The following is a 19,690-nucleotide window of genomic DNA, read 5'->3' on the forward strand; positions in this document are numbered from 1 at the left end:
ACAGCCCCTAGAAGAACCATCTTGGTCTATACTAAACCAGTGGTGGGATAGAGCAGAGGGATGGTCACAGCTAACTTGCCAGTTTCTGCTCCTCTTGTGTTGCTTATAAGCAAAACTGAGGGATCTTAAAAAGTTAAAATGAAAAAGACATAGAATACCAAGTGTTAGTGGGATGTGGAGCAACTGGAACTCTTATACCCTGCCAGATGGTAATTAATGTAACTTAGTATAACCACTTTGGAAAACTAGCATTACCTACAAAAACTTTACATACTTATCCCTAATGACCCAGCAGGTTTTCTCCTAGCTATATAGCCAAAAGAAAAAGTTATGTATGTTTATCAAAAGATATTTATGAGACTGTTCTTACAGCATTCTTTTTATAACTATAACTTTGAAATAATCCAAATGCCTATCAGCAGTAGAATAGATAAATTATGACATGTTCATGCAATGGAATATTAAACAACAATGAGAGTGAATCAACTATAGCTTCACACAATATAGATGAATTATACAAACAAAACGTCGAGCAAAAGAAGCCAGACATAGAGTGCATGCTATCATTCCATTCATATCAATTTCAACAACGGTCACAATAACCTATAGTGCTGGATAGTAGGATAGATTATACCTTTTGTCGAGGGATAGTGACTAGAAGGAGCCTGAGGAAGTTTTTTGGATTTTGATAATGTTCTCTTCCTAATCTCAGTACTGATTACTAGATGTGTTCACTTCGTGTATGTTTATTGATCTGTACACTTTTTGTGTATTTTGTGAACTTTGCATGTATGCTCTACTTTTTATGTATGTTATACTGCAATCAAACATTCACTCCCTGATGCCCCTCCGCTCCCTTCTCAGCAAACAGATGCTGTTGGCAGGGGTCCCCAGGCCCCAGGTCATAGATCAGTACTGGTCCATGGCCTGTTAGGAACTGGGCCACATGGCAGGAGGCTAGTGAGTGAAGCTTCATCTGTATTTGCAGCTGCTCCCTGGTGCTAGCATCATCACCTCAGCCCCGCCTCATTTCATCAAGCATTAGGTTCTCATAGGAGCACCAGTCCCTGGTGCCAAAAAGCTTGGGGACCGCTGCTGTAGGGAGTACAGAGAGGTAAACCTCTGCTCACGGCCATAAAGAACATAAATGTTCATTTAGGAAGGATCACAGAGGACGAGGCACTAGAATTGGTTCTTAATTCAGGGTAGGGTTTAGATGAAAGGAGAGTTGGGGAGGGCATTCCAAAATGGAAGTACTTTGTTAACGAAGAATCCAGTGGTTAAGAGTGTGCAAGATAAATTTGGGAAACAGTGAGTTGAGTAGTTTAGCTGGAGTGGAGGGGTGACTGACTAAAGAATTAAGACTGAATAGTTAGTAGACTGGGTAAGCTTGTGGGCATGCTTCAAATGCAAGAGCTTAGAAATGGGTGGCCCTTGGCCCAGTGAGAACCTGCAAATGTGTTTTGTTTTCTGTGCTTTGGTTCTTTTTATTCTTTCCCAATTTATTCCTAATGTTTAATACTTGGAGGAGAAACATAGAAATTCAGAATGGAACTGCATATTTTATTGTGAACAATAAAGAATATTTCTTTGTGTTTAACGTACAACATTTTCAGTATGTATAGGGCTTTATTTTTCTGCCTGGCACCTTTGGGCATTTTTATTTGCAACTCTGCATGTGGAGAGCTAAATATTCATAAATACTTATATTGATCCCTTTGAGAATTCTCCTGAGAGCTTTTTGGATAATTTAAAATTAAAAATCATTTTATGAAATTGTTTTATTATGGCACACTTCACAGCATTTCAGAGCTTCTCAGGCTAACTGGAAAATATTTTCATTTAGAATTTTAACAATCTGTTGAAAATGACCAGAAATAATTTTCTTTTTCATTTTAGGTACCCCAGTTATTAAAGAAGATGAGGAAGAAGAAAACTAACACTATGTTTTCCACTTTGTGTTAACTTATTTAAATGTCATAAGAACAATAGATAAGTTTTGTATAATTGTCTATTTTAAAGATTCTGTGTGGGGCAAAAGGTTCTTAAGATAAAACAAATCTCTGATTCCTTTTTTTTTTCTTAACCTATTCAGTATTTCTCCCCCAAAGTGGTAACACCAACTTTATATATTGTAGTCTCCTTTTTAGTAACTGTAAATTTTCAGTTTTTGTGTTCGGTCTCAGTTCTGTAGTGAAGGACCCCATCTGCTGAAACCTTTATAGACCAATCATTTTTAACAACAACAAAGGAACAAATGTGGTTATTTATTCAATTTTTTTTTTTAGGCCAGGCATTTAAATATGTATACTTAACTTTTGAATCTGTAGACCAGCTTTCCTGAAGGTCCATCTCCTCATGACTCAGAAGCACAAATGTGTGCATGCCTTTTGTTCAGAAGGCAGCGAGTGACAGGAAGAGTTCCTCTTAGAAATGCAGCAGCAGCCATAGAACGAAGACTCCAAAGCCATAGTGGAAGAGCTATGGTGAAAAAAGGAAAAATTAAAATCCCAGAGGCCTTATTGCCCATGTTATGTTTACTTATTTGTTTTTCCAAAAATGTGTGCATTGTCAATTGGAATTTAGGTTGTGCGTGTACATGCATGGCCACTTGAGTCACTGTGCTTAGTCAGTCAGTCATTCTGTGACCCAGATCACTGATTAAAATGATGGTCATGATTATTCCTTTGACCAGTACTGTGGTCATGTCACTCATGTGGACCTGATCTTAGGCACACTTTTTGGTTTATAGTTCCTTATATGTATGTAAGGAGATATATATAAGCATTAGCTTTATTTGAATTCCTAGCCTAAATCTTGGCCATTCATACATGTCGAATTTGTCCTAATAACTTTGGTCTGTTGACTCCTATGTTGGGAGAAGTGATTTGTTATAAGGGTATGGACTGGATTTGGCACCTTTCAATAAATGAAATTTAGTACTTCAAAATATATTTTTAGAAAAGTTCTAAGTTAAACAGCTTTTGAAATGAATTATGTAAATTGTTGTGGAGAGAAAAGAGATATTTCATTATGGGATCCCAGGCAAATGGCAATATTTTTGAGGATTGTCTCCTCTGTGAAGCATTGTAGGTGATGTAAACTCAAAATGGCAAAGCACTAGTTGTATGCAAAGCTTAGAGTTTATCATATAAGAAAAAGAATTCTTCTTGGAAAATGCAAGATATGGTAGTCAGTAACCAGATGAAGTCCATAGCAGGCCATGACCAAAATCACTGATGACTACAAAAAAGATGTCAGAGGCCCTCTGCCAAATCGTGCCTAAAGTCCCTCAATCAGAGACTATTTTCCCATTTACTTGTGTAAAATCAGTCAAAGAGAGAAGAGTCATTTTTTTAAAGTGATCACATAAGTACTCCTGCATTTCAGAAGTTTTTAGCTATTGTTTAAATAGGAATTATATGATTTCCCATAGTCAGATCAAACGGGACCAATGCTTTGACAATCAATTCTAGATATGAACAAAAAGAAAAATAATCCAACACCTTTTTTTTTAGCTTCCTTTTAGTTTTTTTTGTTACTGTCTGATAGGAAAAAAAAATCTTTACTCTGACTGGCTTATAATTCAAAGTGTGTGGGTATTTCTTTTGTGTACCACAGGGAGTGAGTTTTCCCCTCAGTGATATTCAAGGCCCAGAAGCTAAGGGAATTATTTTCTTTACTTGTAGTACGAATGTCATCTAGTGGGCAAGCTTGAAGCCATATTGCTATGTATGGATGTATTTTCTAAAAGTTACTCTGGAAGTGAATATAATAGGAAATGGATGACTTCATATTGAATGTTTTTGTAAAATGGCTTACAGTGTTAGTGTTTGGGTTTTTATTTTTTAAGTCTGCAGTATAGAAACTATTTTTTTCAGTTTCTCCTTGTTTTTAAATGTCTTAATCCTGGTAGTTCTCAGAGAAACATGTAAGGTGATTTTCTGTGTCCATTTCACACAAAATTCACATTCAGTTCCATTCAACAAATATTTGATTAACTTCTATGCATCTCCTCCCTGGAATTAAAGCCAGAATCCATGCCATTGGAAAATGGAAGATAGAGTGGAGGAAGAAGTTCAGAATAGTCTCTCAAATCATTTCTTAAATCACCCTTTACCACTACAAATTTATGCTTCTTGGATTAGGTCTTTGACCTACTTGGAATGGATTTTCTCTGTGCTCCCGGTTTAAAACATTATGCCATTTTAGTGGATTATTTAAATATCTTCTATTCTCATAATGATGCTAGAGCTCTGGAATCAGTCCAATATTTTAATTTTTCTACAGGAAACTTGATTTAGTCTACTGAGGATTCGCTTTTTCTATACTCCCTAACTCTAAGCTTATGCCAGTATTACTTGGTCAGGCCTCAAAAAGTTTTGTGTTCTCTGTTAACAGGAGTTTGTTCTTTTAAATCAGTTTCTCATTCTTGGCACTATCAACATTTTGGGGTTGATAATGTTGTGGGGGATGTCCTGTGTGTTATGATGTTTAGCAGCATCTCTGACTTATACTCACTGGATGCCAGTAGAACCTTTTCCATAGCTGTGACAACCAAAATGTCTTCTTCATCATTGCCATCTATCCCCTGGAGCAGAGAAGTGGGAACAAATTTATCCCTAGTTAAGAACCAGTGCTTTATATCAATATTCTTTTTGTCCAAGGTTCATTTATTTTCGCTTTGTAGCTGTACGCCACCTGAGTTGTATGACAGAAATGACATATTTAATAATCATGGATGGAAGGAGGTGGTTATTGGTGTTTTCCACTTTCGCGATCTTACTTTAATAATTCTCACGCAATTCCCATAACATTAGAAACTCAGGACTGGAAATTTCAACTTTTTTTTTTTTTCCAGCAGGGTCTCAACTTTTATTTCTTAGCATTCTGTTTATCTTAGAACAATGATTATTAACCTGCCTCGCTCTTGCTAACAACAGAGTCCAACTTAATGATAGATTTTGCTTTGTCTCTAAAGTTCAACATTTTGAGTATCTTCTAGAAAATGGATCATCATTCTTTAGGTGTTCATTCATTATCCAGTAATGCACAAAATTTTGCAGTCTATAGCAGTCATTAAATACAGAAACATATTGTATAAAATTTGGTCATCATATATGAAAGTTAACTGGTATAGACACTAATTTTGGATGTGATTAGAAGAATGTCTGGTTACTGGATCCATCCCACAAATAGAGGTGGTATAAGACACTTAAATGTGGTTCCTGTCTGGAAAGAGAAATTTTGACTTGAATAGATGCTTCTTCTGATCACTTTTTCCAGTGGTCTGAAATAGAATAAGGAGGAAAAAGAAATGAATCTTAACTGTTGACTTATTCTCAGAATTGGTGATGTGTAAGTAGAGTTGAAGATAGATTTTCTTAGTCCTAAATGGAAAGAGCGTAGGGCCTGGGAAGGTTGGATTTAATCATTAACTTAAAAAAATTGGAAGAAGGTGTCAAAGCATCAATCATGAGTAGTTAACGTCTCTAACTGTAGTCTGACTGTTAGTTCACAAAGACTTTACATTTGTTAAGTAGTGGTAAAGGGAGGAAACTAACTGCTAATCTGAAAGTTATCCTTTACCAGAATTTAATTCCTTTGGCATATAATTTCTTTATTTAGGCTGCTTAATGTGTATGTAAATAATTACATATGAAACACGATTCAGTATAGCAGAGTAGGTGCTTTCTGACACAGCTAACTTGACCATATTTCTTTATCTTCACTCTAGCATGAGGGTTTTTGTTGTTGTTGTTGTTTATAAAACCATGAAATAGGTGCAATAAAAAAAAATTATGTGTATGTTTTTTAAAAAATCACTAAACTTTAGAAATCCCACATCTATCTCTCTATTCTTGCCTTTTTATAAACCAGTGACTAAAAAGAAAGAAAACCGAAAGGAATGACTGGACTGAGTCTTACCTTTTCCTGACCTAAAATTTTCACTTGTCATTTGGAGAAGTCATAACTAGATTCTAGTTCATTTCCCACATTGAGCAGGTGAGAGGGGAACCAGCTAACCAAATTATGATCTAGTAAATTTAGCAAGGGGGTGAGGGAGAGTAAACTATTTGTCAGTAGATTTGCACTTTAAAATTATGAACTGGATGTTGATGGAGGGCACTCCCAAAGGGCAGATGGGCAAATACCTTGCCTGCATATGAGTATTAGAAAATCAGACCTCAGCCCTGCTCGTTTGAGGCCCACCTCAGCAAGAGTTGTGTGTTGACATAATCAGAGTCAGGATTCCCCTACTTTCCCACTTGGTGTCATCTTCCATGTCTGATACATTGATAGTCATCTTTCGGGTGGGGTGGGGGATGTGTTAAGTATAATTCTGCTATAGTTGGAATAGAAATTTTGTGAATTATCTTTCCTACGTCGATGTAAAAAATTAATTTAGATGTTGGCTAAATTAAGTTGTGGCTAACGTTAGGAGAATGGGAATTTCTTTGCTTCTTTGATTAGCAGGTTACCTGCCTCTGAGGTGCTGTTGCCTTGAGTGATCAATCCCATTAAAAGACCAGGGAGTTGGTGGCTGTAGAGAATTATACATATTGCTAGCTACTTCTCCTAGGGTGTCAGTCTGGTTCACAAGCATCATTCCAGAATTTTAGGCTTCTAGAACCAACTCCATTCTAAAGAACATTTTAACATCTATTAATACTTTGGTAATAATCTTTTATATGCAGGAATTTTGTAGCTTGACTTTATGACTAAACTTATTGTGTTAAATTATTTAGAAATGTTGAGTTTCTGAATGTTATTTTGTGAGACTTGTTTTAAAATAGTAATAAATTGTTATTTTATAAAAAACTAATTTGTATCTTTTTTTGGTTACCTTAGTTTCAGCTAACATAGAGCAACAATGTGAACTTCGAATGATACTCAATTCTGAAGAAATTCAGCTGTGTGTGTGAGGGAGCAGGAGGGAAGGAGAAAGAAAAAGAATTTCATTTCTTTCCTTTTTTTCCCCCTTTTTTTCAGTAGTTCACTACTAATGGTAATTTCCTCTCCTAGGTTTCTAGGTCTTCCCCAGAAGTTCTCTGGGCACCATTTAGAAAGCATGCTTCCAGGTACAGCAAGTCAACTAGTACACCATTCCTCATTCTTTTCTTAGTTTCAAAAGTCTGTAAGGTTAAAGGCAGGCCCTTGATCTGGAAGAACCTGATGTTGGCCAGGTCCTTTTTATACACAAGAAACAGGAAGAACTGAGCAACAGCAGTAGCATTAATATTTTCCCAGCACATATTGTGTGCTATCAGCCAAATGTAATTTTGGTCACAGAAGGGGATTGTATTGCAGCTTCTACTTTTTTATTTCACAGTTCTTTGGTTATAGATTGTTTCTTGTTGCTGTCCTCCCTTAAAAACGCAGGAAGATTTTAATTTCTGAACCTATAAAGAAAAAACCTTAACTCAGATCATAAATAGCTCAGTATTTTTAAGTTGTTTTCTAGAACAAAGGATGGACATCTAGAATCCTGACATTGTTTTACACCATATATATGTAGTTTTAGATACATAGGTATGTATATTAAATACAATTGTTATATATAATAAAAGGATCCTAAGCAATGACCCTCCCTCCTAAAATGCAATCAACTCTGCAGCTATGAAAAGAATGTATACCCTAATGTGCATATAAGGATGCCCATAATAGATTGATAAAAATAACCCAGTTACGTGTATATGTATATAGAGTGTACACACACACAATGGTTGGTGGTATGGAGAAACCTTATGATGGGGTGGGAGACTGTGGTACAGTGCATGCGTGGTGGAAAGCATATTTATGATGGAGCGATGTGGGGAAGGTGGGAGTGTGCGAAGACAGAACTGTGAGGGGAGGGGAGTGTGGGGGAAAGGAAGGGGAAGAAGCTATGTCAGTGGGGGAGGGGGGAATGAAGACAGACATGCTTGTGGGGAGCGTGAAAATTTGCATATCCATTATGGGGGTCAAATATATGTTGAGAGAAGTGTGAAAGGAAAGCAAATGGCAAGTGAAGACATGAGTGTACAGAAAAATGTTAGAATACATACCAGTATTAGCCTTTATAAATACAATTTTTACCTTATGATTATTACAATAGGTTAGCTATAATTTTAAAGCCTTGTTACAAGGTTTTATCTTGTAAACCTTGGTGAAAACCCCACTAACGCTATGTCCATAAAATCTTTTAGAATCTCTGCAGCCAAATAAACATGTTTTTAAGCCATATTTCCCTTGTTATATTCTCCTGGAATGTAAAATGGCTGCTGTAAAACCAAAACATTCATTTTACACAGATATGAGTTACTCCTCAAAATATTTTTAGCTGAAAAGACTTAAAAGGGGAGAAAGAGCATTGCTAGATAATCTCCTAAATGCCATTTAAGCATTTCCTAATGTTTTATTTTTATAAGTTACTTACTTATATCTCTTGTAGAAAACATGCAAAAAATGAAAATATTAAAAGGCACTGCACTTTAAATTTACGTAGTATGATATAAGGCTTAAAGATAAAATTATTGAAATTCGATTTTTTTTTTTTTAGTGATATGAAGTCTAAGAAAATATATATTTTAATTACACTGAAATTTTTTATACAGGTCAGAAAAACGAGAAGACAATAGAATTTTCAAAATATTTTTATTTGTATACATGTATTTATTTGATTACTTAAAATTTAGAATTACTTATAATCAGCATGAATAAGTACTAGCCAATGACAAAGATTTGAAATGGGGGAATGGATACTGTAACTGGTTCCTATTAACCTACCCATGCGATTTATAACTCATACAGTGAAAAATTCTAATTTACGCAGCTCTAAATTTGCAACTCATTTTGTAATCTCAGAATACTTTTCGATTATACTGATCCAGATGTCTAAAGATGAAAACTGAGAAATTAGCATTGTAAAGTGCAACTAATAATATGATTCACATTTCTTTCCATTAATATAAATCAGGAACAATCTTCGGTAAACACAAAACTCACAATATTAGTAACTCACGATATTAGTAACAGTTCATATCTTTACTGAACACTTCTTGTATTAGCCAGGCTCTGGGCTAAACATCTGAACATGCAATTTTACATTTAAGTACCTCGATGAGAAGTGTCACAAGTTCACATTTTCCACAACTGATGATGATGCCACAACGATAGCTTGCACTGAGTACTTGGGTCCAAGCCTTTACCTGGCATTTCAGCTAGCATGACTCTCTTGTAGCGGCTCAGGATTGCTCAATCGCATAATTTTACTAATGTTACATGAATATGCAGGCATGACTTCCCCTCAGAAAACAGAAATTTACTAGTAAGAGACATACCTATAAGACAGCAGAGAGACAGGAAAGCAACTGTGATTGATCTAGGTCTGCACTAAAGCTCCATCTCCTGGGGCTCAGAAGTGGCCCTCCAGGCCTAACTGCAGGAGGGCAGCCTCAGCCTCCTCCTCTTCCTCCTTGGCCTCCTCCTCGCGGATCTGCACCAGCAACTGGAAGAGGTTAGGGGCCGGCCCTTCCGCAGCCCCGGTCAGCCACAGCTGCCTTCGGATGGCTCCGCTGTGGTTGGCCCCAGCGATGACCTGCTCCAGGCGGGCCTGATTTACGTTATCTTTATCTATGGCCCCCTTCTCCACCACCTTCTGCAGCAGAGGTTCCAGGCGTATAACATAAGCCGATAACTTTTCTCCTGGGTTCTGGTAAGTATTCAGAAACCTGACCTGCGCATCCCGAGAGCTCTCGACGCTACCGAAAACCTGCTCAAGCGCCTTCAGGCATTCGGCGGTGGTTATCGCAGGGTTGTTAGTCTTGAGAATGCGGATGACATCAGCGGCAGGGCCTCTAAGACTCTCCATCAATCGCCGCCTCTTTTCTACATCAGACACCTGCCACTCCTCTATGACCTCATTAGTGTGCTCCAGCCAGGGATCAAAGGTCTCCTCCCCAGGCCCCGGGATGTCTCTCCCCGAGAACAGCGTCAGCTTCTTGTACCATATGGACTCAACAAGAGGCTGAATAACATTATCCAAAATATAGTTTAACATCTCTGCTGGCATATCTGGGCCTGGGGCCGGAGCGGGGTTCTGAAACCCAAGGACACGGGCAACATCTTGCACGGTCCACCCCTCTCTCGCTAGGAAGAGGTGCAACCTTTCTAAAAATTCAGCATCGGAAGTCGGGGGCTTAAAGACCACTTTCCAGACCCCTCCTTTACCCGGCATCTCCCTGGGGATGGCCGCGTAATCTACAGCGCCAGTGAGCTCTAACAAGGCTGCTTTCGCATTCTCCTCCCTCCAGAACATTCTCCCAAGCACTCGATAGGGCACCTGGGGCATCGCAGCCTGGAGGGTCTCTTCAATCTCAGCCTCGTCACAATTCACTGGGATCCCCCAGACGAGTAGGGCTCGCTGGGAGTTCACATCCATCCCCCTGCACCAGTCTTCCAACAGCGTCATCGCCATTTTCCCCACTATCAAGGGCACAATTCTACAAATAGGGATCAGACCGTGGCCCCTTGTGCTCTATGACTTAGAAGAGCAGACGCTGTCCCCAGTACGCCCACGGGAGGCGAGCTTCACGCAATCAGAATTAACAAACGACACCAGAGTCCCGCTCTCGTCCTCCTTCGCTGCCCCTCCAAGTGCGTCCGACGGCGCGTTCGCGGCGCGAAGCCTCTGGAATGCGCACCCGGTCCGTCACGCGGTCGCGGCCATCTTGCGTCTCAGGTCGCGGGGTCCTCCAGCGGCAGGTACGGGGTCCCGTCGCAGCGTAGACGGCGTGGAGCGAGCGCGGGTGGCGAAGGCAGGAGCCGCCGGACTCGCGAGGCCGCCGGGGTGTGTCGCGGGGGTGTGTCCGCCTCCTCTCCGCGGCCGGCGCGCCCGGCAGTCGCCGCTGCGGGCGTCGGTCGGACGTTCGCGGTCGGAACTGGGCCTTCAGGCGGCCGGGGGGCGGCTGCTTTGCAGACGGGGGCTGTGCCGCCCCTGGAGAGGGAGACTGTCCCGCGGTCGCAGCAGCAGCGGCAGGATCGGTCCGGGAGCGGCTCCTTCGCAGGCTGAGATGAGACCCTCTGGTCGGCGAGGACGGCCGACGACGGAGGATACAGACGGCGGAGGTGCGGGCTGCAGCAGGCTCACCACGACTGCCGCCTGGCCCGACCCGCAGCCAGCGGAGTGACTGCCGCAGTGGAGGGCGGGGCCGGCCCCGCGAGTGGCTTCCGCCTGCTCCGCCCCCGCCACCGTTCCAGCTCCAGTGTAGCCATAGCAACGGTGGCCCAGACGGCGCGAGATCCGCGCGCTCCAGAGGCCCGGGAGGGGTGGGGGAGGGTCGAACGGTTGCCATGGTGCCAGCCAGGGGCTTCTGGCACTGGTTTCTTTGATGACGCATCTCCTTTTTTATAGTGTCCAGATTTTTTTTTTTCTTTACAAAGCATCGTGCTTAGAAGATAATAATATACTTCTGGCATGGATTTAAGATGATACTGTTGAAAACGCGTCCGTCATGGCTGACTTGTCTACTCAAGTTGCTCTTATAGAGTCAGTGCTGCATATGAAAACGTCCTTTTCTGCCCCAGGGCTTCCCTGTGTCACCTGATCGCATCTGCACTCTCCATAGTTCATCCCAGTGAAACAAAAATGTTGGAAGTGTGCCATTTACATATTTTTGTGAGACACTGAGTTGAGACTTGTCTAAAGTTTTGTAAAAAACAATCTATATTCGGTAGTCTTTATAGTCAGGGAAATGCAGGTTTGTTAATTTCCCCCGACCTGGCATCATTGGCAATGGACTGATGAAACACAATTTTTATGATTCAAAAATGTCAATCCCTTGCAAGCAAAATGAGGCTTACTTACGTCAATCCCAGATGGTGAAAATCTACCTGAAAGAACACAGCATTCAACTGAATTTTTAAAACCTTATTTAATAAAAGGTTTAAAGATACAGAAGAACATTCAAAAGTAAATAAGTTACATAGGTACATTACAATCACGTCAGCAAGATTTTCTTTAGTGTATTAATTTTTTTATAAAAAGCACACAAAAAATAAAATCTTCAGTCTGGTCTATCACAACTGTACAGCAAAAGAGGTAATATTTATATATGTACACTATTTTAATATGTAACAGTCTTTTTTAAAAAGGGTGCCACAGGCAGCAAACACACAAAAGGCAGTGTCTGATCATTTTTTCAAAATAAAAGGAATATACTTATTTATATGCTATTAAAATATTTGTACAATAATTACAGACTGTCAAAGCTGTTCCTGTGCTCTGTTCCCTCCAACAAGGCTTTCAACTTAAGAGACAAATGAGGAAAAAGTGAAACAGCTCAAATTGTTAGAGGCAAATATTAACACAGCAAAATATGTGGAGGACATACAATTGTTTTATAAAAATATGCATACTTCCTGTAAACCTAAGGAGTTAGGCTTGCCAGTCTGGTAATAAATACCGTCCAAGGAAAGTAAGCCCCAGTGAAAACATATTTAAACATCTAGGACTTAAGTATGTGTATTCCTCTTTCATCTTAACACCTGGCCTATGAGAAGAAAGAGGTCACTGAGGCAGTTAAATATAGGACATCCCTTTAGACATAAGCAGCACACAACCTCTGTACCAGGGGTGGAGGTGGGGTGGCACAAGGGATAGGTGTGTATTTGAGCTGTGAGGGGGGCTGCTGAAGGCATGGAGGACAGTGCTGATGTACTGTCTCCTTGGGTGGGTAAGAGACCTCAGAAATGGTCTGGAACACAGGCACTAGGTTTCATGCCCTTAGCTGGGTGCAAATGGAGGCTGGGAGATGGCTATGTGAGATGGTGTGGCGAGGACATTATAAAGCTGGAGGTGTTTGTCATTTACCTTCCTAAAGCAAAGAGCTCTGAAGAAAAAAGAAAAAGAAAAAACAAAGGGTGAGCCTAATGTATTCACAGGGAGAAAGCACCATAAAGGATATACCTATGCCAGCCTCTAGGGCTGCATCTATTTAATTAGGTTACTTGCCACAACTGCACTGCCCTCTAAACATTTTAATTTTCACACTGCATTCTAGATATAAGTCCATCCTGGAGCTTGAATCCTGAATTATGGTGTCTGGTGGGACTAATACAAATACCATCTTGATTTTTTCCATCTACATTCTTCTGGTCTGGTCTCCCATCAGCTTAGAAAAAGGATAATCACTCTAGAGGACAGAAGGTTCTGTTACAACATGTCCAGAAAGGCGCCTGAAACTAAATACAATTTAAATGAAAAAACCTTGGGAAACATAAGTAGCACTTTGGGGCAAAGCTGAGAAGGCACTCATATTACACAAGTGATTTAGAAGAGAACCTAAATTTGCTATCCTTCTGTTTCTGGAGGGTATACCAGATTTTTGCAATCTTGAGACTGAGTTTGTAGAAGTTTACGGAGGAAATTAACTGGGAAGATGGAAATTTACGTAGCCATCCAGGAGTCCGGGGGAGAATTCTGTTGCTCCCTTAGCTGGGGTCCTGTAGGACCATATTAATGCGTAAATGAATGCTGAAAAAAATACCTGATAGTGCATAGTTTAGAAACGAAACTCCCTTCCCACTCCCAGCTACCAACATGATGCCTTTAGGCTATCTCATAAGGAGTAGCAAAATGTTTTTTGGCTCCTACCTAACAGGTTGACCCTGTCATAGACTTGCATTCACTTTGAACTTTTTTACACAACTAAAGTTGAGTAACAAGATCAGAAAAATAACTCAGCCCTCCTGTGGGACTGGCAAGTGAAGGGGCCTCCAGAACCTTCCAGCCCTTTCACTTCAGATTCCATGCCAAATATGGCTTCTTCAAGCCAGAAACAAAACCAGAATTCTGGCTTCCAGCCAATCCCCTCGGGCAGCTTGAAAGTACAGCCAGAAAAGAGGTAGCAAACAAGAATTACCTTTGATCTCTCTTGCTCTTGCTAGTCTCTGTGTGTTTTCGGTGACACTTTCCACCTTTCTACCCTCTTTCAGTGCTATCATTCCTACTGGCAAGAGCTTCCAGGGCAACTGAGGTGAGGGACCTTAGGGTCTTGGGAATGGCGGTCGGGGTGGGGTGGGGGGGAGGGACGCCAAGAAGGTGCCTTGTTTGGGGGTAAATGCACTTGGGCCTCTGAAAAGCAGGAGGCCCCTGGTCCCTGAGAGGATGTTAAAAATTAAATATTAAGAATAAATAAATAGCTCCCAAATGACACAAGTCAAGGAATGAAGGCTCCTGTCTAATCTGGTTCCAGGAGACCTTCCCCTCCCAGGGAAGGATCCAGAAATCGTGAGCATGCAGGACTGGGGGCTGGGCTGTGGATATCAGCCCTAGACCAGGTAGGGTGGAGTTAGGTGGCAGTTGACAAGGGCAGGACAGAGGCAGGCAGGAAACATGCACCAAGGAGGGGCAGGCTGGGCCTAGGCTAAGTATCCTTAGCAGCCTCCAGGGCCCAAAGGTATTTGGCAGAAAGGGAGGAAGCAGGAAGAGCCAAGGCTAATCAAAAGCTCCTTCAGGCCTAGCCCTGAAGCTTACATCCTTAGCAGTTCCCTTACCTCCAGCAGGCTGAAAGCTTGGGCAGGAATATTATTAGCCCTTTCCCCAAACATTTGAGAAAACTTTTCAACCCCAGCAGGCTGCTAGCAGGGATAGGTACCTGTCCTCAGTCTCTCTCCCTCCAGGCATTCTGGTAGCTTCCCTCTCAGGGAGAAGGTGGCCTGAGGACAGGATCAGTGGCGCAACTTAGGCCTGGACATTGTCATGCAGGGGACAGCACAGGTGCCAGATTGAGGTCTCTCTCAGAGATGGCCACCACACTCCCTCCAAGGAATTCCCTTTTTCCAAGGCTTGGAGCAGGGTCTTTGAGGTCCTCTGGGGAAGGGGTATAATGCTGCGAGGAAGGGTGGTGAGCTTGTGCTTGGCTCTCCATGGTGACTGAGGGGAGCAGGGGGAACAAAGAGGAAGAGAAGAGACTGTGCGGCAGCAGGGGTCCCAGTGCCAGAGGCTGGAGCCCCTTCCAGAGGGCGGCCCCAGCCAGCAAGGACTCTCAGTTCCTGGAAAGCAAGAGGACAACTTTCGACAGATCAAATGCACAGAGAACTGGATCCTGCAGCCCTTAACACTGCTCCTGGGGCCTTTATAAATAAAAGAGCTGTTTATTTTATTGTCTTATTTGTTTTTCAGAGAAAAGTCCACGTGATTGCTCCTCTCTCCCTCTGGAGGTTCCAGGGCACTTGTAGATACTTCAGCAGGCTGGTCGGGGAAGGGCTGGCTGCCCAGGGAGAGGGGCCAGTCCCAGGCCTCCCAGCCGAGCCTTCCTGGTCAGCCCCTCTCGCCAGCGCTCTCCTCCCGCAAGGCAGACTGGTGCGGGGAGGCAGCGGCCGCGGTGGCTGCGGCGGCTGCAGCCTCTTTCTCCCTCTGCCTCAGGGCGGCGGCCTTCTTCTCCTGCTCCGCGTGACTCTTCATGTGGGCGCTTCGGCTCTTCACCTTGTAAAACACCCTGCAGCCAGGCAGGAGGGGTCAAGTAAGAGGTCTGTCCTCACCCCTTGGGACCTCAAAGTTTGAGTGTGTGTGTATATGTGTAGAGGGTCGGGGGAGGTCCTTCTAGACTTAACCCACCCCTGCCCTCCAACTACAGGAGGGATGGGTTCCCATTCAGTGCCACCAGCATGCCTCTTCTAAAAGCTTCCAGGTGACATCACTGCCCTAGAAACCCTCTGAGCCAATCAGAAGAAAAGGCAGAAGCTCAGACTACCTCCTCTTCCCCATAACCAAAGTCTACACCACCCCCAACAGCCCACAGCCACCCTGCTAGGTCTCAGTGTAGACAGGGCCTGCCATCTTACCTGCCACATTTTTTACAAGGGAAAGTGTTTTCCTGATTTTGGGTCTTATTAAACGTCTCTGGTTTTTTCTTCTTCTCCGTAAAAGGTAGTGCCCTTCGTGACTTCCCTGGCCCCTCCCTTGTCTTCTCTGAGGCCTGGCTACCAGCAGAGCCAGGGGCGTTGGACTCATGGCTTCGGAGGATGAGGATATCATTGGCCTGGAGAGGAACAAATAAGAAGTTGTGAGATTTGGGGAAGACAGGATCCCGAATTCTGGAATCTCAGGGAATGGCCACACATTCCTGCCAAATGGTCCCCTAGCATCCTCTTAAATCCTTCCAGTGACAAGGTACTCACTGCCGTTTTTTGCAGCCCATTCCACCTTTGGCCAGCTCTATCTTTACAATGCTGCTGGTACAGTAATTCTGGGGTACAGTCCTGGCTGCCGTAGGCTTCTCAATGCATCTGACAGGGGATTCGGTGTCTCAGTTAATGACACACAAATTTATGTTTTCAGCCATTTCATCCACTCGTGACTTTAATCCATACATGCAATTAAAAGTCCATGTGATGTGCCAGGTGCTGGTATACAGAGGTGACAGACAGGAGCCCCTGCCCTTAGAGAGCTCGTAGTTTAGTGAAAGGGACAGTTGTGCAGGCAGCTACCTCATGATATGAGCCACCATGGGAAACACAGCAGGTGCCAGAGAGCAGATGACACCTAGTGCTGATCTGGAGAGGTGCTGCTTAGGGTGTGCAAACCATGAACCTCAGGTTAGGGAGCCCCAGAGGGCCATTAAAAGTCCTAAGTGTGTGCACTGGGCCGACCCTACAGGAAAATGTTCACAAGTCAGCAGAACATGACCGAGCATGTCCACGGAACACAGTGCTCAGAGAAGGAGCACAGCCAAGGCTCAGAAGGGAGCAAACAGCTAAGTGCTTAGTTTGTGGGAGTTTTCGTGCAGGCATAAGTGTACAACATCAAAATAAAAAGACTCTCATAGTAATTCCCCAAGAGATACTTTTCATCCTTACCTTCTCTTGGGTGACCCCTCCCTGACAAGGAACGGTTCTGGCCTGGTGTGTTCTGGCCTATGATGTTCTACAGTGGAATCTCAGGCAAGTCACCTAGTACCTGTGAACCCAGTTTCCTCCATCTGGGGTTATTGTGAGGAATTAATGAGATAATGGACAGGAAAGCAGAGAACATGCGTGAGGGGCCATTATTGTTATTCCCATGGTCTCGGCTCAATTTCTGACATTCTTAGAGACACATGTCTCTTTGTGGAGCCCTGCCTGAGCTACAACTCATGAATGCTTCCCCAATGTCCCATGTACCTTCTGGATTTTCACAAAGCCCCTCTCCCTGAGTCTCAGATACAGAGCAGTAAAGCAGACTCTGGAGTCAGGCTGCCAATTAGTTTGTCTGCTCTTGGGCCTCAATTTCCTCATCTGTTAAATGGGATTAATGGCAGTACCCGCCATATAGGGTTATGAGGATTATTAAATGAGTTAAGAGCATAAAGTACTTAGTACATTTCCTGCTAGGATGATGATGATGATCATGATCATAGTCCTGATTCCTGCTCTGCCCTCCATCCCACATCCTTGGGTCCAGCTCCTCCTGGCCCTGGGCTCCCCAAGTGGAGGTCACACTTACCGACTCATTGGCCTGTAGTGTCTGTGTGGCTTTGACAGCCGCTGCCCGCCGACTTCGCTCTCGCCCCTCTTCCTGCTCCCCCTTCTCCTGGACCTCTGGCACCTCCTCATCCCTCTCCTTCCTGGTCTCCTTTACTTCCCTCTTGGGCTCCAGCCTCTCTTCACTTGGGGACTCTCTTCTGGGAGGAAGCACCCTAGGGAACTTCTGGGAAGTCTATGGGGGACAAGAACAAGGATAGTGTGCCTAGAGCTCAGTCATGTAGGCGTAGTGCACTCATTCTGACCCAGCCAGGGGCTCACTTGTCCCTGACGGTCCTGCTTGCCTGGCCTGGCCCAGCGCAACCCCCTGTGCTATGACTGTATACTCTCCCTCTGCTAGTCTCCCTGGGGAAGAAGAGAGAGCTTTGAGCCCTGGGAGCCCTCAGGATGAGACCAAGCACTTCATATCGAGCCAGGGGCAGGGACGGAGCATGCCAGTCCCTCCCTACAGGACACTTGTCCTCCTGAATGCGTTCAAGAGACTCATTCTTGGGCAGGGTGATATGGGGGAGCCAAGGAGCAGCCTCGAGCTCCATTCTAAACTATCTTTGTACTGCTCTCTGTATCTCCACTCCCTTCCTAACTGCAGAATAGGAACCAAACCACTCTCTGTCTTAGAGCATGTTGCCAAGTATAGACTAGTAACCCCAAGATGATGTGAGGTGGATACATGGAAACAGAATCAAATAGCATTTTCTTTTCAGTTCTCTTTCAATCTTGATTATGTCAAGGACAAAGTCTCGAGTTGGTGTTAATGTGTCTTTTATACTCCTCCAGATTTAAAGGGGCCAGGCCTCAGAGTCTCAGAGCCTTGGCAAGTAATAGTATCCAGCTAGAATTTAATGACATTGTTTGGTTTTCATATACTATATTTATTTCTAACTGCACTTTCTACTGGTAAGCAATACTGGTTTTCTATTTATGATTGTAATATAAAGCTTCCCTTTGGAGTAAAACAAGTTGATATAAAGAAAAATATTAAAAAATAGCACAAAAGGTAATGTGGACATGACAAAAATAGTAATATGACATGTGGAAGGATGCAGATAAAACAGAATTCATAAAGTGATATAAGAATGACTACGGTTTGGGAAACAGTGTTAGAAGTCTGCTATGAGGGGCCATTAGTTGATACTGGTGTAAATCCTGTAGAAAATTTCCCCCAAGTAATAACACAATGTATTATTATTATGACACTGCTAGATAGAAAGGGGAACCCAAAGGTCCAGGGCCGGTGCCCAGGACATCGGCTCCTTGGGGCTCTTAGGGACAGTGCCTTCCTCTCTTTGTCCTCTGGCTCAGCCCTGGACCCATACTCGGCCCTGGCTCTCAGCAGCTGAGGCTGGGAAGGGAGTCACCTTAATATCCACTTCGACCTCTTCCTGGGCCGACTTCTCATCACTTATATCCACATCGCCGAAGGTGAGCGTCCCATTGCGGCCAATTTTCACCTGCTTCTTGTAGGTGTAGTAGAACTCCACGCACTGGGCCACGGTCTTGGTCTGGATCTGGTGTGAAGCCAAAACTGAGGTCAGAGTTCTCGGTTCATCTCACCTATCTGAGGATATTCCAGCCTTTCTCATCCCTGCATGTTCCCCATATCACCTTATCAAACACCAAACCCAATCAACCCCCAAAATATAAGCCAGCTATTCTCTGCACAAACCACTGACCAATTCAATTAACCAATGCCTCAGCATTATTTTTTTTATGAAAACTAAAAAGGACAACATGGAGCCATTGGGGAGACTTGAATATGGATTGCACATTAGAGAATATTATTGTATCAGTTTAAATTTCTTGAGTGATAATAATAACGTGGTTTTGTAGGAAAATATCCTTGTTTTTAGGAGATATTTGGGTCAAGTACCATGGTGTCTTACTTTTAATGATTAGTTAAAAAAGAGGGAGAGAACAGGTATATGTTTAAGTTTATATATAGACAGAAAGAAAGCAAATGTGGCAAATGTCAACAATTGGTAAATCTAAGTGAGAGGTATATAGGTGTTCATTATACTGTAAGTTTAAAAATTTTCAAAATAAAATGTTTAAAGGGAAAAAGTCTGGGCACCATCCACATTCAAAGCCAGGATAAACTCGGCAACACAGACTTCCTTCATCAATTTGGACAAACAATTTAATTCCCCCCTGGGGAGCAGCAGCTGACAAGGGAAGAAAAAGAAAT

The 19,690-nt window shown here is 42.9% G+C and overlaps 3 protein-coding genes across 6 annotated transcripts in view; 1 reads left to right on the forward strand and 2 right to left on the reverse strand.

Annotated features, from left to right (window-relative positions):
* The window catches only part of DNAL1 (dynein axonemal light chain 1), a 34,128-nt gene extending 28,827 nt beyond the window's left edge, over positions 1-5,301 (forward strand). Inside the window, exon 8 of one of the 2 annotated variants that reach the window (XM_016134809.2) lies at positions 1,900-4,866. In XM_016134809.2, the coding sequence (XP_015990295.2) occupies positions 1,900-1,940 (41 nt within the window). In that variant the 3' untranslated portion in view covers positions 1,941-4,866. Of the gene's footprint in view, positions 1-1,899 lie in introns of both variants that reach the window. The other variant, XM_036239575.1, reaches the window with a different exon arrangement.
* Positions 5,302-8,620: 3,319 nt separating this feature from the next.
* Positions 8,621-11,147, reverse strand: PNMA1 (PNMA family member 1). The gene has a single exon (XM_016134810.2). It carries the CDS (start codon positions 10,457-10,459, stop codon positions 9,398-9,400), a length of 1,062 nt encoding a protein of 353 aa, XP_015990296.1. The 5' UTR covers positions 10,460-11,147; the 3' UTR covers positions 8,621-9,397.
* A 749-nt stretch (positions 11,148-11,896) lies between these two features.
* MIDEAS (mitotic deacetylase associated SANT domain protein) overlaps positions 11,897-19,690 on the reverse strand; it is a 62,630-nt gene continuing 54,836 nt past the window's right edge. For 2 of the 3 annotated variants that reach the window (XM_016134813.2, XM_016134812.2), the window contains exons 10-13: positions 18,864-19,013; positions 17,468-17,680; positions 15,829-16,025; positions 11,897-15,482 (exon numbers count right to left, since the gene is read on the reverse strand). In XM_016134813.2, the coding sequence (XP_015990299.1) occupies positions 15,305-15,482; positions 15,829-16,025; positions 17,468-17,680; positions 18,864-19,013 (738 nt within the window). In that variant the 3' untranslated portion in view covers positions 11,897-15,304. The remainder of the gene's footprint in view (positions 15,483-15,828; positions 16,026-17,467; positions 17,681-18,863; positions 19,014-19,690) is intronic. The other variant, XM_016134815.2, reaches the window with a different exon arrangement.

The sequence above is a fragment of the Rousettus aegyptiacus genome, unplaced genomic scaffold (assembly GCF_014176215.1).
Source record: "Rousettus aegyptiacus isolate mRouAeg1 unplaced genomic scaffold, mRouAeg1.p scaffold_m13_p_3, whole genome shotgun sequence".
In the NCBI taxonomy this organism is placed as follows: Eukaryota; Metazoa; Chordata; class Mammalia; order Chiroptera; family Pteropodidae; genus Rousettus; species Rousettus aegyptiacus.